The sequence below is a fragment of the Taurulus bubalis genome (assembly GCF_910589615.1).
Source record: "Taurulus bubalis genome assembly, chromosome: 11".
In the NCBI taxonomy this organism is placed as follows: Eukaryota; Metazoa; Chordata; class Actinopteri; order Perciformes; family Cottidae; genus Taurulus; species Taurulus bubalis.
In genome coordinates this window covers 5,862,982-5,879,081 of record NC_136599.1, presented here as the reverse complement: position 1 = coordinate 5,879,081, position 16,100 = coordinate 5,862,982, and the positions used below count along the sequence as shown (strand labels likewise).

The 16,100-nt window shown below is 43.8% G+C and overlaps 1 protein-coding gene across 1 annotated transcript in view; it reads left to right on the top strand.

The window, feature by feature from the left end:
• LOC306743584 (cadherin-4-like) overlaps nucleotides 1-16,100 on the top strand; it is a gene marked incomplete at both ends in the record, with an annotated part of 221,234 nt that overhangs the window by 155,834 nt on the left and 49,300 nt on the right. The window contains 2 exons of the mRNA XM_079226112.1: nucleotides 817-1,043; nucleotides 9,254-9,454. Coding sequence (XP_079082238.1) covers nucleotides 817-1,043; nucleotides 9,254-9,454 — 428 coding nt within the window. The remainder of the gene's footprint in view (nucleotides 1-816; nucleotides 1,044-9,253; nucleotides 9,455-16,100) is intronic.

Below are 16,100 nucleotides of genomic sequence, written 5' to 3'. Positions count from 1 at the left end.
GAGTCTCTTCCTTGTGATGTTTTACCGAGAACTAATGGAGACTAATGGTGAGATGTACCAGCTTGGAACACATCATAGTGATCCAATCTTTCTATCAGGGACGTAGAATACAGACGGTGCCGCCAGTAGCAGGTTCACCTCCAACGTGTTCAGTGAAGGACGAGCTCTTGCAAGCCATTCAGATCGCCACCCCAGAAAAACCCACATTGAATTAACATTGGTTCCATTATACTACGATATTACTATACCCTTGGGCAGCCCCGCCCTAAAGCATACCCTGCTTTATGGGCTGTTTTACCAAGAGGACCATCATTCACTAAATGAACATCATGCTGTATGGAAGAAGACTTTAAACTAGAGATTGAGACATAAACTCATGTTTACAATGTTTACTGAGGGAATAAATCAAGTGAGAAGTAGAGTCTTTAAACCTATTTGAGCTCAAGAGAAATAGTTCTTGACTCTTTTATTTGACTCAGTTCTAAGTTCTCATTTTATCATAGTTCTAACTTCTCATTAATTTACTCAACCAGTAAATTAAGCTTAGACTTTACAGTAACACAATTCATTTGCATTGCCGGTTTGGCACAAAATCAATTCACTCATAGACTTCAATACAATCAGACTTCCGGAGGAGTCGCCCCCTGCTGGCCAGTGGAAATAACGCACATTTCCGCATTGGCCTGGTCATAATTGTGTGCCACTGTCTGCTATGTGTTTCCTATACTGAGCTCTGTGTGTTCAGCCGCTCCACGACGAGGAACTCCAGGCTTCAATGAATAGTAGATTAAATCTTTGCAATTCTCTTGTCCACAGTGAAGTTCGACGACTGCGTGGGGAATGAAGCCGTGGTTTTCCAGAGCAGCGACCCGATCTTCAGCGTGCGGACAGATGGGTCCGTCTTCGCCCAGGGAGAGGGAGCCAGCCTGGACGAGCCGGTCCAGTTTAAACTGACAGCGAGCGGTCAGCACACGCGTGTCTGGGAGACCGTGGTCCAACTGGCCCTAATTGACCCGCCAGCACTTCAGCAAAATGGAAATGAGGTGAGTTTTACTCGCACTGAGCACGAGCACAGACAGGCAAATATCATGCTTCGAATTTTTCAATTATCATGCCGGAGTTTTCTTCGTCCTAGCAAATTTTCTCCAGCGGTCTGGATGATAGCAACAGCCGAGAATCAGGTCAAAACTCCTTGGGGTTTGAGAGAGGGAGAGGGAGAGAGAGAGGGACACATGGCTCAAAGTGATAGAATCACACTGCCACAGGGGGAGAGTATGATTCCCCTCAGCCATAAGCTGTTATTGGAAAACATCCTGTGCCTTGGATACCCCCGGGGGTCGCCGACTCTTCCACCTCCATTTAAGAGCCGTCAGAGGTCAGGTGAGGACCTGAGCTCAGCCGTCCCCGTGACTGCAGATCCACGAGGCCAGATCCGATGAGCAAATATCAGATTAGGTGGCAAAAACACACATCATTATGGGGTCACTGACACAGTGCAATCCTAGATATCATGCAGGAGGTGGGCCAGTGAGTTCCTGGCGAGGGATCCACCAAGTCTCAGGAAGCAAACGTGGAACTTCCTCGCCATAAAAACATGCTCAAGTTCTGTAAGCTGTGTGTAAAGGTAATTGACGTGAACGTTAACGCTCCATCCAGGTAAAAATCAATATGTCCATGATGACGTACTTCAGTGGCGGCTCACAGAATTCCAGTATCAGGACTGCGGTCCTCTCTCAGTTCTACAGAGCCTCAAAACTTCGACTCGGCCTCGCCGCTCTCATCGTGCCGTTCAGTGGAGAAGCTCTTAAAAAGCCATTATGCACACACTACCTCCCAGCAACCAGAGGAAGGAAGAAAGAAAGAAAAAAGTTGGCGACTAGCTGGTGAACGTAGTGGAGCGTGCAGCCGCTGAAGAGCCAGATATTTTTCTCAGGAGTTGGTGGAGTATAAAACGCAGCATGAAGGAGAGCGAATGTTGTGTCTATCCATTCATCACGTGGCCACAAACACGGCTCCAGATGCATGCTAATGCTGCTCCGTATGGGCCGGATGTATGAGTGGGTAACCGCCTGGAAACGAGTTTAAAGTGGACGATATGTCAGTGTTCATAGAGGTTTATAGCTTGTGGGGGGGAGAAATTGACAGAAAGATGCAATTCTGGGATGTAATTAAACTTTATTGCAGCGCTAAGCCAGATACACAGGCAAGCTCCCTCACACACACATGAGTCAGATATGTAAACAGAGATCTTCAGATGATGAGTTAATCATAACTCATAATACACTCTGAACTTTACATGCAGGAGATGAAAATATAATTAACAGAAAAAGCTTCCCAAGGCTGGTGAGGTTAGTTTAAAATTACTTTTCTAACAGTTTAACATTTTTGATGAGAGAGGATTTTATTTCGAGAGCGAGCACTTCAAACTATTCAAAACCAGAAGATTTCAGCTGAGGTTTCTTTGTATTGTGAAAGGCCAGAAGAAGAATGAAAAAGTGACGGCTCAAAGTCAGTGATACAATCATGGAGACAAACAGGGAGGCGGAGTCATGTACCGGTATGTTCTTGCTTCAGATGACTCACCGGTCCTTCGGTATCAAACAACAATGCGGTAAAGGTCAAACGACTCCCTCGATGTCAACTAACGCGAAGGATCCCGGAGGAGTCGTGAAGAGGGGGGCGAACAGGGGGGGGGTCAGGGGTCAGGAGCAGCGCATTTGAACAAACATGTACGCGAGCGGAAAAGCCGGGACGCCGAAACAAACGTGATGTTTCATTATGGAAATGGCTGCTTTGTGGCGTGCTCTGTTGAATAATAACTTCCAGATGTCTGGGTAGCCGGGGGAGGGAGTGGGGGGCTGATATCAAAGCGCGCAGGGTTTTGGGGAGGGGAAGAGCCGGGACCACCGCCAGCTGGCTACGGCATCGGGGCTGGGGGGGGGGGGGGGGGGGTGGGGGGGGGACATCCATTTCACACTCAGTGGCTCCTGTTCACATAGCGTTAGAGTGTGTCATGTGTGTGCGCGCGCGTTGAGTGTTGTTTCTGCTTTTTAATTTTTTATTCTTTTTGGTTTTTTTTTTACGAGAGAGAGATTATGTCGAATCAAGTGTGAATTATGCAAATTTTGAGTATGGTTTTAATTGCCGCGTGCGGTATGCGTCTTTGTCTGGAAGCATAAAGAGTCTCCTGATTAGAGCCTATAGATGCTATCTGCCGGATCGAGGGAAATAACACGTTCGTATCGCTGGAATCCGCGAAGCTGTCGTGAAAACTTCAGACGGCGGCTTCTTCTTCTTCTTCTTCTTCTTCTTCTTCTTCTTCTTCTTCTTCTGCTCCTCGTGCGCTGACGTCTCCACTTAACCTGTTTTTTTTTTTTATCAATTTCATCACCTTCCTGTACTTTCTCTCTTCACTGCGCGAGTGTGAATAACAACGAGAGCATCGGAGCCGCGGGGTTTGATCAGAATTACACCGCGGCTCAAGAAAAGCCCACTTAAGCCTTTTGCAGCAGCGATGGGCACAGCCCTTTCTCCATCTCTGTTTTTTTTTCCTTCTTCTTCTCCTCCCTCTGTCTTTTTCATTCTGCATCCCTCCTCTGGGAACTCACTAGTACCTGTTAGAACGTGTAGATAAAAGGATTTGGAGCATGACTTATTTAGGCAAGGGGAGGGGATGGGGTAGCCACATCTGTTTCTGTCATCCCTTCCCTCAAACCCCCCTCTCCTGCTCACTCCATCCCAAACATGTCTCACCCACCTCTGCACTGGTGGGATGTGGGGCAGCCATCCCCTGCAGTCAACCCCACTAAGCCTTCCTCCCTCTGAAGAAAAAGAATACATTTGTCCAGACCCAGCTCACATCTGTCTCATGCCGCTCTGCTGACAAACCCTGTTTGTGCACACAGGCATGTTGCTTGGCAGAGTCCGGCCCTCCTGAATATGGGGCTGAACGCAGAGGGTCGTGTGCATGTTTCACTGAACTTGTCACACAGTACAGCGAACATAGAATGCGGTAACACGCGTACCAGAGGAGGAGGAGGAGGAGGATGGAGAGCTGGTGCTTTTTTTGGGGGGCCGTGAGAGCAAGCTGCACAGGTTGAGAGATGTAGTTTGTGTTTGTTTCAGGGAGTTTTTAGCTCCCCTAGTGGCCACAAGAGGAACTGCTGCTCAAGTAAAGTTGGAGACAGAAATAATTTGAACATGCAGTATTCTGTCATAGCTTCGCCATTTTTGTATTTTACTGGACTCTGATTAATCGTATTTCAACATCAGTCATTTTTCTAAACTGTTAAGTTAAACATTGAGATTGAAAGTTCACTCTTGACCCCAGAAATAGTAGATGACAAAACTGTCAAGTTTATTTTTATTTTTTTATCAACTTTTCATTGACTTTCTAGACCAGTTTATTACAGCACATTAATTTAAAGTATCATCAATATTTCTACATTCACACATAAATGACGAAGTTTATGTAAAAAGTGACCCACAGAGAATTATCCCCTTGATCTGGAGCATTTTATAAACGATTGTTTTGGCTGTACAGATCACAACTTTACTGTTTTGGTTCTAATCAGCATTGTTTCCAGATGCAGGCAGCTGTTGTCTCCTATAAACCCGCTATACTTGCCCCATTGCCCGGTACCAAACAGAACAGCCGCTAGCTGGTTGAACATACAGGAGCATTTTGCAACTAAACAGCCAGATATTTCCTTCAGGACTTGGTGGAGACCAAAGCAGAGCTAAAAGGGGAATTAATGCAAAAAAGTTACATTCATTGAGGGATGCACCAAAAAGAGTAAATATTTAAAATTACAACAATTCGAGTCCAAATGTTGCAGGTGGTAGAATCACTCCTAATGCCCCGACAGAGCAGCAAATCCCGTCTTTCTATCGGTCTAATGCCACATGCATTTATCTGTAGAAGGCCCTGAATGCATCATCTTTTAAGGGGCCTGAGTCACTAGTTATGAAACACACACACACACACACACACCATTAGGTCAAACAAGTTACTTTGGCAATTTTGTTGCATAAGTAGAGATTTAAAAGATGAAGCTATCAGGATTAGCGACCATATATCGTATCATCTTGTCACGTGATCAAATAGAGATTTGACATTGGACTATATCAACATACATATTACCCATAAATCATCTTCTGTGTATCACGTTTTTTTATTTTGTTATAGATTGCTAAGACTTCACTAAAATAAAAACCATGACCGACTTTTTGACTTTTCGAGGGTTAATATGGTGCAAACGGCACAATTTTTCAATGTAATTCTTCTTTGAACACGGGCATATTTTCCTTTTATTTGAATCATTTGCAAGGGCTCGCTCTCTGCACAACCAACACGCCTATATCTACTCCCCTGCTCCTCCTGCGCTTCCACTGAAAGTGCCCTGGATCGCACAGTACATGATGTCTGAAATGTAGCGTCTGGTTGAAGAAACCAAACATGACAACTTAGCCCCTGCCCACCCACACAAACGCATACACACCATGTGCCAGGTTACCTGCCACATTTCCTTTAAAGCAGCCTTAAAAGCTTTTCTCTTGGGCGTCCGTCTAATGAAGTCAGCCTTGAAAGCATTGTTTCCGCTGGCAGATACAAGCCAAACCTCTGAGGGACGTTGACCAGGCAGCAACAAACACAGAGAGATGAAGAGAAAACACTTTTTATAGACCGCATTGTACAGAGACCCTAAACTTTCAATATGTGCCAAAATCCATTGCCATCCTCCAACACTGTAGCCCTTGCACGCCTGTGTTGTATTTTATTTTTATTCTCAAAATGTCAACTGCCGGGGAAGAACTATTAGGCGGCGTATTGCACAGAAGTAATATAAAATGCAGAATTGGAAGAGGTATTACAAACACCACCCTATTATTATGTAAATGTGTAGTGATTGAACCTCTCTCACATGCTCCCAAATTCACAAGACCAGATTTTTCTTGTACTCTCGACATGAGAACCCTCCCACCCACACACATGGAGCAAGCATACACTGTGTTCCTCACTCTCGGCATGGACCATAATGAAACTGAACAGGTGTTTTTTTCATCTCTAGTGTTTCCAATTGTTTTTTTCCCTCCCCACCTCTTCTCTTTGAGTCCCGTTAAGGGTGCAAAGTTGCTGCTGGAGTCTTCAGCGTGAGCGTATAGCTTCTCTTCAGAAACGTGTGTAGTTTACTCACAGTTTTATTTATCTACAGTATGAATCAATTCCGGGGACTACTTGACCTAGCAGACGCACAAGCAGACACTTAATCAAATACATTGACTACAATCTCCCTCGGCCAACAAGAACAGACGCCTTAAGGCTAAACAGATGTCTAATCACAATATTCATGATTGCTTAAGTTTTGCTGGTAAAGATGAAAATAAAAAGATGTAAACAGCAGACCCATACCTCGACTGCATCTAATTTATTTTTCGCCTTACCCATAAATCAAAATATTTTTACCTTTCATGCACTTTTTTTATTTAACCCTTTCTACTTCTATGTTTCATTTGCAATTTTACCCATTTTAACCATCGCGTTTTGTTTCTGTTTTTTCGTCACCTTCCTAAAATAATGGGCGAAGTCATTTTTTCAGGTTTTTCAGAAAAAACACAAAAAACTAATAGCAATGTAATAGGGGTGCACAAGCTGCCTCTAGACACTGCACAACAGGCATACTGTAATAATTATGTTACGATTACTAATATTATGTTCGAGTGAGATTTTCATTGACAAAAATGCTAACTAAATTGCTAGCTTAAATGCTAGCTTCAAAATGCCATATTAAACAGCTTGTAAAATGGCCACAAGTCACATTGTCTTTCGACTTAGGCCGTTACACTACAGGGGTAGAATCACATGATCTGTTCAACTGAGGATGTAGGAGATTTTACCAGAGGAGATGATTTCGGCAAGAAAATTAAGACGATTTGTAGTCCTGTGTTTGCAGAGCACACCTTACAACAAAGCATGAGCTGCGATCGTTGTCATTGGACCACCTTGTATAGATAAAAACCTTGAATGAGTGACATGTGCTGGGGCCTGGTGGTCCGAGGCCGTTTTACCTGCTGGGCTCGAGGACTGGGAGGAGAGACGGAGAAAACAATAACACAGCCAGAGCAGGAGGTAGCAAGGGACTGTGACTGTATTCTCCACATGTTTTCACTGGCTTTGCAACCCTGAGATATGTTACTTCGGAACAACTCTCCAGATTGCCAATTTATGATAACCTTTATATCACGTCCGCTGTTGCCCCCGGGACGCTCGGCAAGCGGCCTTGAGGCGTCGGAGGCCATGTAGCCTTGACGTCGACGCGCCGACGCGCCTAACATGAACTTGGATTGAGAAGCAAATCGATTATCCGCTCTCAGGTGCCGGAGTGCACAATTAAAGGGCTCTTACTGTATTTTCAATGATTGGAAGCGTTGGTAAGGAAGGAGAATCTCTGCAATTCACCGAACCGTGTGTGTTTGCAGCATTTTGTTCTTCTTCGAGTGAGGTCATTAATTCAGATAGAGGTGATATGTCTGATAGCGTCGGCGTTTGACTCATGGGTGAGTTAATGTTCATGAGAAGATGGAAAATTGGCTCCTCTCAGGTTCCTTATTTGAGCATCTTTCAAAAAGACAGGTTTGTGGCGGTCATTTCTCTTCGCCTGCGGGGGAGCCTTTGAGGGAAATGTATGACGGGAGAATACCGTATGAGATAATAGGCTTTTCACACCCGCTGTTGACAAAATCCATAGTTTATGGTCTCTTCCACACATATGCTCACATGCACATGCACATACAAACCCTCAGACACGAGGGATTCACAGAGGCTGCCCGTGCGTGTGCTCCGTCCGGCTCCTGGAGCGCGGTGACACAAATGAACCAGCCGAGATGTTTAACAGACGTTTATTACGCTGTTTATGTTGCGTATGCGGCGCTCTGCAGGCGGTGTACTTCATGCTTTTGTCAATATCACAGTTAACTACTTATCAACCGCGTAAGAGCAAACGGACAATGGGATACAGATAGAGGGAGGAATTGTGTGGATTAATAATAATAACACATGATGTGTTTATATGTGGAGCATGAACGCTTTAAATTGCATTTAGTTTATATTTTCTCACTGTAATTAATTTTCTAATGGCTGTGTAGCTTCATCTAATATGGTAAAAAATAATTAAAACATCAATTAAATGCCTTTTATTCAACTCTTGGCCAATTTTGAAAATCTTCTATTCAGCGTCATTGCACACAATAAACAGTGTATTATAAATATGTATATTTTTTTTCCTTCTTTTTTAAATATTATTTCAGGCATTTATTATTAAACTGTTATTAAACTTAATGAGTTTTAGTTTTAATTAACTAAATCCCAGCACATATTATATGATGCTGTATCTCCTTTTTTCTTTTTTTCTTATGATGGGTTATAAAAGAAAACTTGCAGGTGTATGAATACGACCTTGATGCAGCGTTTGGCAAACAGCATTTCTTTTGTCAAAGAATCCACACGTGTAATGCTTCCAGTGTCCTGTATGAAGGCTTCACCAAGGCCCTGCATCGTGTTTCTGAAATCTGATATGTATATCGGAGCACGAAGGAGTCTGAATGATCCTCGTTCTGGTGGCCGAGCTTCTTAATATCCCATTAGGAGACTTAACTGTGAGCGAACATGTCAGTTATTGAGCCGGCGAGTGAAAGGGTGAATCAGCGGATTCGGAGCACTCTGTTTCCATAGCAACGTTAGAAGTGCTGTACGTTCAAGAAACAGATCTTAGATGCACACAATGAGAAAATAATTCAGAAAGGCAGAAATATTTTAAATATATTTAATCTTGAGAACGATACTGAAATGTTTTTTTCTTCTTCTTCTTCTTCTTCTTGTTTATGCTTCGAGACAGAAAATAATATATTAGTATAGTTAATAATTATATTATACATTTTTAAATATATATATTTATATTAATTATTATTATTAATATTATTATATTATTATATATTCTTTTTTTGTGCAATAATGTTATATCTTTTGTATTTTGTGCCTTATTTTTATTTATTTTTTACCTTAAGTTTATTCTAATTCTGTGTGTTAGGAGGACCCAGCAAAATAAGCCTTTCATTGTATAGAATAACTCTGTTATCTGTGCATATGACAGTAAAACATCTTGAATCTTGAATCTTGAAAAGACTCGGACGGCGCACATCAGTTACCGTTATCATTAACAGCATATCTAAATAAAGCTGTGTGTTGTTTTTAAAGGTCACGGAGGAAGAGGGGAGGAAGGTCGCGGAGACGAAGGAGAGGAAGGAGGCGTCCCAAGCACCGCCTCCTGTCATCATGTTCTCGGGTTCCAGCCGCAACAGCTCCAAGGGCCTGCGGAGGCAGAAGAGGGACTGGGTGATCCCACCAATCAACGTGGCCGAAAACTCTCGAGGACCGTTCCCTCAGATGCTCGTCAGCGTAAGTGACAGTTTTTGACGAGCCGCGTCACTGATTTGTTCTGAACGTACAGCTGGGGCTTCTTGAGGGCACAAACTAACCCGCTGATTGGTGGAGTGGAGGAGTAGAGGGTGATAAAGAACAGTTTGTTCCCCACATTCTCACAGATGAGTAATTATAGCCACACACTCTTAAGGTATTTAAACAGCCCTCATTGGCCCTGAGGAGTTTTCCCATCAGGCACAGCGGCAGGCTCCTCAACAGCTAAGCAGCTCAGCTCTCCCACCGTGCGACGTCCATTGGGTGCACAATGAAAAGAGTGATTATTTTTCCTCCTCTCTTCCCTTTATCGGGGCCATTCCAGAAAGGTTGCCCCAAGTTCAGTACTATTTTAATGGCTCCTTTATAACAATACGATTTGTCACAGAATCTTCAGTGAAGCCATAACTCTGGGTCTCCTGCGACGGATAAAGAGAAAGTATGAAAAGCTGATATTTCCTGGCCTAAAAGAGCCGGGCGGTAGTTCATCCTCTAAGCCCCAGTGAAGACGTGACGCCGTAAAGGTGGAGGAATCAGAGGTAGAAGCATGGACGATAAACTGCATCCGTGTCTCAAGGATATACAAATAGTAACACCTCAGCTGCTGGTGGCTAATCATTATTCAATAAATCTGTCTTCATTTAGGATTGTAGATTTGAATGTGGCAACAACAACTGACTCCCATCGCTACACAAAAATGCTAGTTTTGACAAGTGCAAAATAGGAACACAACATGGTGACAGGGTCGGAGGTCGAGCCTGTGCCAAACCTCGCCTGAGAAGAAAAAGAAACATGAATAAATAAAGGTTTGAGTAAAGGTGTTGTTGTGCGAAGGCTCGAGCCGCAGAGTGCTTAAAATTCAGAGATTCTGTCACAACAGAATGCGCACTTTGTCTCTCTCGTGGCGACGCTGGAGACTCTTAAGCGTGTGATGTGTGTGCAGTAATTCATCAAAAAGCATCATTCCAGGAGACCACTGCTTCACTCCCTGCACCCACTTCCCTTCTGTCTTTATCTGGGATATCTAGCTATCAGCTTTTCCTCGCTGTTTACAAAACTCTCCCAGTTTATCTCTTTTGGGTCTTAAATAGTGCGAAAGAAGCTTTTTTTTTTCTTCTCTTCCCCTTATTGTTTCTGCTCTTTGTTTTTCTACCAGGGTTTTATCCAATCCCCAGGGAAACGCCTGGGGAGCTGCTTGAAGATCCTTTTTTTTATTTTATTTTTTATGATCCTTTTCTTCACAGCGAAACAAAACTATCAATCAAAGAGCGGTGAGTTTCTAAGTCTTTGTTCTGGAGCTGGAGTGGCAGAGCGTGGCACTCTCCTCTTCGCCCGCCATGACGCTACGGTCAGAGAGAGAGAGAGAGAGAGAGAGACAGAGGGGAAGGGGCAGGCAGAGAGAGAGAAAGAGAGCGAGAGAGGGGGTATCAAAGGAACATTTGGAAGTATAGTGTGCAGCCAAACACAGTCCACTTTGTGCAGTAAATAAGTCTGTCTGGAGCTGGTGGATTGTTCGGAGCGGTGGAGAAGTGATGCGTGTTGATGCCTCTGTTGGCCTCTCAGGCTCCCGTCTTTCTCGTTAATGATGACTGGAGGGCAGGCCGGGCCATACTGAGAACCAGAGATTTTAACAAGGAGACGGCTCGGGGGTGTTGGATGGCATGGGAATGATTGTTTTTTGCCATACTTATTAGTCCACCATTGTAGCCTCTTTAGTCCTCCGTTGAGAATGGTTTGCATCTCCCTCAGTCGCAAGTTTTTTTTTTTACTCTCTGACATTTAACGTGTTAATAAAAATATCAATTTGTATAAGGGACGTGTTGCAACGGAGCTCGGAGGGTCTTTCTGTCTCCTGTCTCCCTCCAACTGTGCCATTACTCAGTGCTCCGTGTCTGTGTGATGCCTCCCCTAATGGCCTGTGAAGTCAGTCCCATTCCTAATGGGCTGTTCTGTCATCCGGCGCAGCGCTGAGTGACATGCGGGCAGCGGACTTCCCCCCGCCGTCCCGCCGCTTCCCATTCCTGCCCCGACCAAGTTGCCATCGGTTGGACAGGCCGGGTGACAGCAGCCCTCACCTGTATCTCCGCGGTGTCTGCAGCACTGTCACTTTGATCAGGCCGGCACCGGATCGGGCAGATGTCAGGACGGCGGCCCCGCTGACTGGCCCGGGAGCTCGCGGGCCTGACACGGCTCGGGGGAAATGTTGACTGCTTAGGTAAAGTCTTGGCAGCACTGTACTCCCACCGCTCTCACAGGCCTTGATGGTGCCGGAGCTCAACGACAGGTTATTGACTGCTTCTTTATTAATAGCAGCTCTGAAAATAATTGCTTCGCGCTCTTTCTCGCCGTACACCAAGCGGTGTCGCGCGCCTGCTGTAACTCTCCGGGGCCTAATATTAGACCGTCTCAGCCTCTGGTGTCAGAGAGCTGCACCGGATGCAGCTCGGCATCAGCAGTCGCAGATGCTCCGTTGTTTTTGTCCTCGCAAGTGATGGACAGCAGAGCGACGTAGGAAGAGAGACACCAGCAGACCAGCAGCCTCTTAGCATAGTGTGCATAAATGCATAACACTACGAATTAATCAAAGTAGTGAGATGAATTCATTGCTTAATTAATTGCAGCGGAGCAAAAGGAATACATAAAGAAATATAAAGTATTTTCCTGCATTAAAATGACTCTTTTTTTATTAATTAAGTACATGAAACAGAGTAACTACCCATATCTGCTTGGTGCACAATTTTGAACAAAAAGACAAAATGTCTTTCAAAGACAGCCATGTTGAGGAAGACTGTTTTCCAACAAGGAAAAAGGAAAACAAAAGAGAGGAAAATATCCAGAAAGACTAAAAACAAAGAGCGGGGGGAGTAATTTTTCACAATAAACAGATGTTCTTTGTCGTTCTCTATCTTCCGCGGCCAAGCAGCCATCAATAGCATGTAAGGGACATTGATTTTTTACAGAGGCTTTTTGAAACCTCCCATTGATCCACACACTTCTCCTCCGGCAGAGAGGCATCGATTTCCTCTGCTCGGGTAAATAAAGACTCAACGTAGCCTCCACCAGCACCACCACCCAACTCCCTGAACCCTCTATTAGAACAGCCGTCAGCAGAAAAAAATGAACAAAACCCTGATGAAACAACAATTTAGCCGAGGAGCAAGACGAGCTATGGATAAATGTTTGTCCAGTGAAATGCCTTTTTCAGCCCGCTGTTCGCTGACTCTCGTTTGTGAGATAATAACGGGGGTGGTGGGTTTGACCGGTGAAGATGAGGTCATGTTACTACATTGGAAAGAGACGTTGGTATAACATTGGTAAATATTCAACATTTAGAGGAATACTTTTTGAGAAATATGCCTATTTGCTTTATGAGTGAGCGTTAGATGATTGAAGTGATGCCACAGTTTTATCTCTACTAGAATTAAGACTGAAAACATGGAGTCAGGGTAGAGCAGCCACAACCCATTATGGTTTAGGGTAAAAAATCATTTAAAAAAATTTGATTTAGATTAATCTTGTTTTCATATGAGCAATAAACGCATCTCTTTTGAATGAATGAATATATACTTTATTTATCCCAAAGGGGAAATTTTGTGTCGAGTAGCAGTCATTTACACAGAAAATAACATAAAAACAACAGGGATGAAAGATATATAAGATATATGCAATAATAATACTAATAAAGATACAAATAGCAATAAGAGTATTAATTTAGGAATTGCATTTTTACACATTTTTACAAATGAAGACTTGAAGTTAGCTTCTAGGTCCTACCGGGAAGTTAAATATTACAACTCGCCCCACAGGTGGGTTAAATCGTAACGCTTGATTAAATAAAAGTCTGTTTCAAGGTGGATACCGTGTGTGTCTTTCCATCTATGTCATGAATGGTTAAGTTTCCATACAGGTCTATTTATCTGTTAATCTATCATCAAAGGATGTAGATAGAAGGACTATACACATACGTCAAAAATATATATAGAGACTGCGGGTCAAATGTATTTTTGTTCACATCGGTCAGCTACTTCCTCTCCTCTGATGGACTGGCAGCTCTCCTCATCCCTGGCAGCGACACACAGAAACATCCCGTCTCACTCCCCCGCTGTGTTTTTCACTCCCGGCGTCTCGTTCTGTGAACAAGAAGTTCACAGAATGAGTTGTTTTTATTTAATTGTTGTTGTACACGCACACGGTTGTGCCACCGCGTCACAACTAATCCGCCGAGCTTTTCTCGAGCCAAGAGCCGACGCCGGCTGCGAGGCGCTGACACGAGACGGTTGTTAAGATAATAGAAGGTCGGATTCTGGGACTTGAACACATCGATATCGGAAAAAACAAGTAAGATACAGAAATGTACTTACAAGGAGAGCTGAGTCCCTCCGTTTTCATTGTAAACAACGAGTTGTCTCCTGGCTGTAGCTTCATATTTCATGGAGAGATGTAGGTACAAAAAAAGAAAAATCATCTTTTCATCCATCATCCATCTCTTTTATTCAGTTGTAAATCCATTGCATCACTTCTGTACTTGTCCTCAGTCTCCTCTCTTCTTTTATAAAATGTTCTTACATAGAAAAACATATCCATCCATAAATACACACTACATCTACATCCATATGCACGATACCAAGACAAGAAATAGAGCACACAAACCAAAATAAGCCAAACTTGTGATTTTCAGATTCAGCAGATCTGATGGAATGGGGAAGTTTAGAGTCTTCTGAAACCTGTTTTCGAGAGACAAGACTTTTGGGAGCTGGGAAAAAGGTGAAAATGTTTTATTGGAGGATATTTCTTTGGAAGAACTTTTTAGTTTTTTCATGTCTCCTTTGTCTGCCGGCTGTCCTTGAGACGGCGACGGCAGATATTTCACTAAAGTGCGGCTGCATCCCTCATAATAATAATCACAGGGCATCATTGACATCAACACCAGAGACCTGCGAGAGCAATAAGCCACATAAATGGATACTTATCTAAAGCCCTTTATTGACTGATATAAAGAGAAAGGGGTTCATTTGCCCTGCACTTTTATTGACAAGTCATTTGTACCAGTAATTTGTTGTAGGCAATTTATTTCTCTGTCGTAGCTTCAGAAATTGCGTCTAATAAAACGGAGAATACCGCACGGAAGAATAAAAAATGGCGACATTTGCATCCGATGTGATGTGCGCCTGCAGTGCATCTGGCAGTGTTTACTGTACCCGCTTGCAGCACCTGTGCTCCAGTTTCTACATCTCTCTCCGCGGAGAGCGTTAGAGGAAAGTGTCTGCATACGTTTACCAGTGATTAATGACTGCTCCGCTCCGGCTGACAAACAACAAAAAACAAAAAAAACGCCACAAAGACGGAGAAAAGAAACGAGAAAGATCTAAAAAAGAAAAAAGCAACATCCTGTTTCAAGTGAACTGGAGCTGATTGCATGTGGGGGGGTATAACGCTAGAAAGCAACGGAAAAGAAGGGAGAAAGGGAATGTAGGGCTAGACCGGGATTAGAGGCACGTCTGTGTTTGTGTTGAGGTCTGATAGACTTCCCGGAGGATTGGCCTCTTCCCTTCAGTCACCGCACTGCTCCGGTCCCCTTACCCCCCTCCTGCAGAGACATGCGCTCACAAGCACACGCACTCAATCACAAACAAACATACACATGCATATGCAAAGCGGAGAGAAATGACTTGTCCTAGGCAGGCGGCAAACAAAGGATCAGCAAAGCGCATGTTGCCTTTTTTTTTATATATGCTCATTGTTTGGGGGTTTTGTTTGGTCGCATTTCTGCTTTATCCCTGAACAAAGAGAAGAAAAGGCTGAGGCAGAAAAACAGGATCCCATCTTGTTTTTTGTTTTTTTTTCCTTCTTCTTTTTTTTTTCAACCTAGTCCACCAGAGAAACCGCAGGATGGTGAACATTGGGGATGCAAAGTATTTAAGGATCACGGTTCCCGATCCGGAGCGCGGTCACGAGGAAACGGCATCGCTGCCCACGTGGAACGCTTTACCGACGCTGAACTGCACAGAATTCATTTTCTGGGGTTTAATAAATGCAGGCTGTGAAAACACTGAAATGTGTGGTCACACTAAGTCTATCAAACACATGAACTGTACAGGATGTGCACAGCTGTATATGTATTCAAGCGTGTTTTCTTCGGGGCTATGTTTCAGCCTCCATGTTCTCGTGCGCTGCCGAGGTCCTTTTCTTGGCAGGCGCACGGCTTCACACACCTTCTCCACGAACACAATCAAGCCACGGAAGAAGAGAAAGAAACAATAAGCGTCTTTCAGATCGGGGTGGACCTCCCATAGAGGATGAAGAGGGATGAAAAAAAAAAATAGGAAGGAGAGACCTTGGCGTACTCTGGGGGAAGAGCGCAAACAGTTGGGTCAGCGTCTCATTCGCTCTTTGTTTTACTCAGTAACACATCTTGGCTAGTTTAAACTCTTGGCTTTTTGTTTGATTTCCCCCTCCTGAAGAACTCACACGAGGTATTTGCTTACTTAATCCCGGCTGTGAGTTTTCTTCCAGAACAAGCAACTCCCGTTTGGAGACATTTGCAAATAGTTTTGGCCAAATGTTCAGTTTGATGCTCACTGATACTCTTTGTTAAAGCCATGCTAGCTCCATGATGGTCCCGACTGAA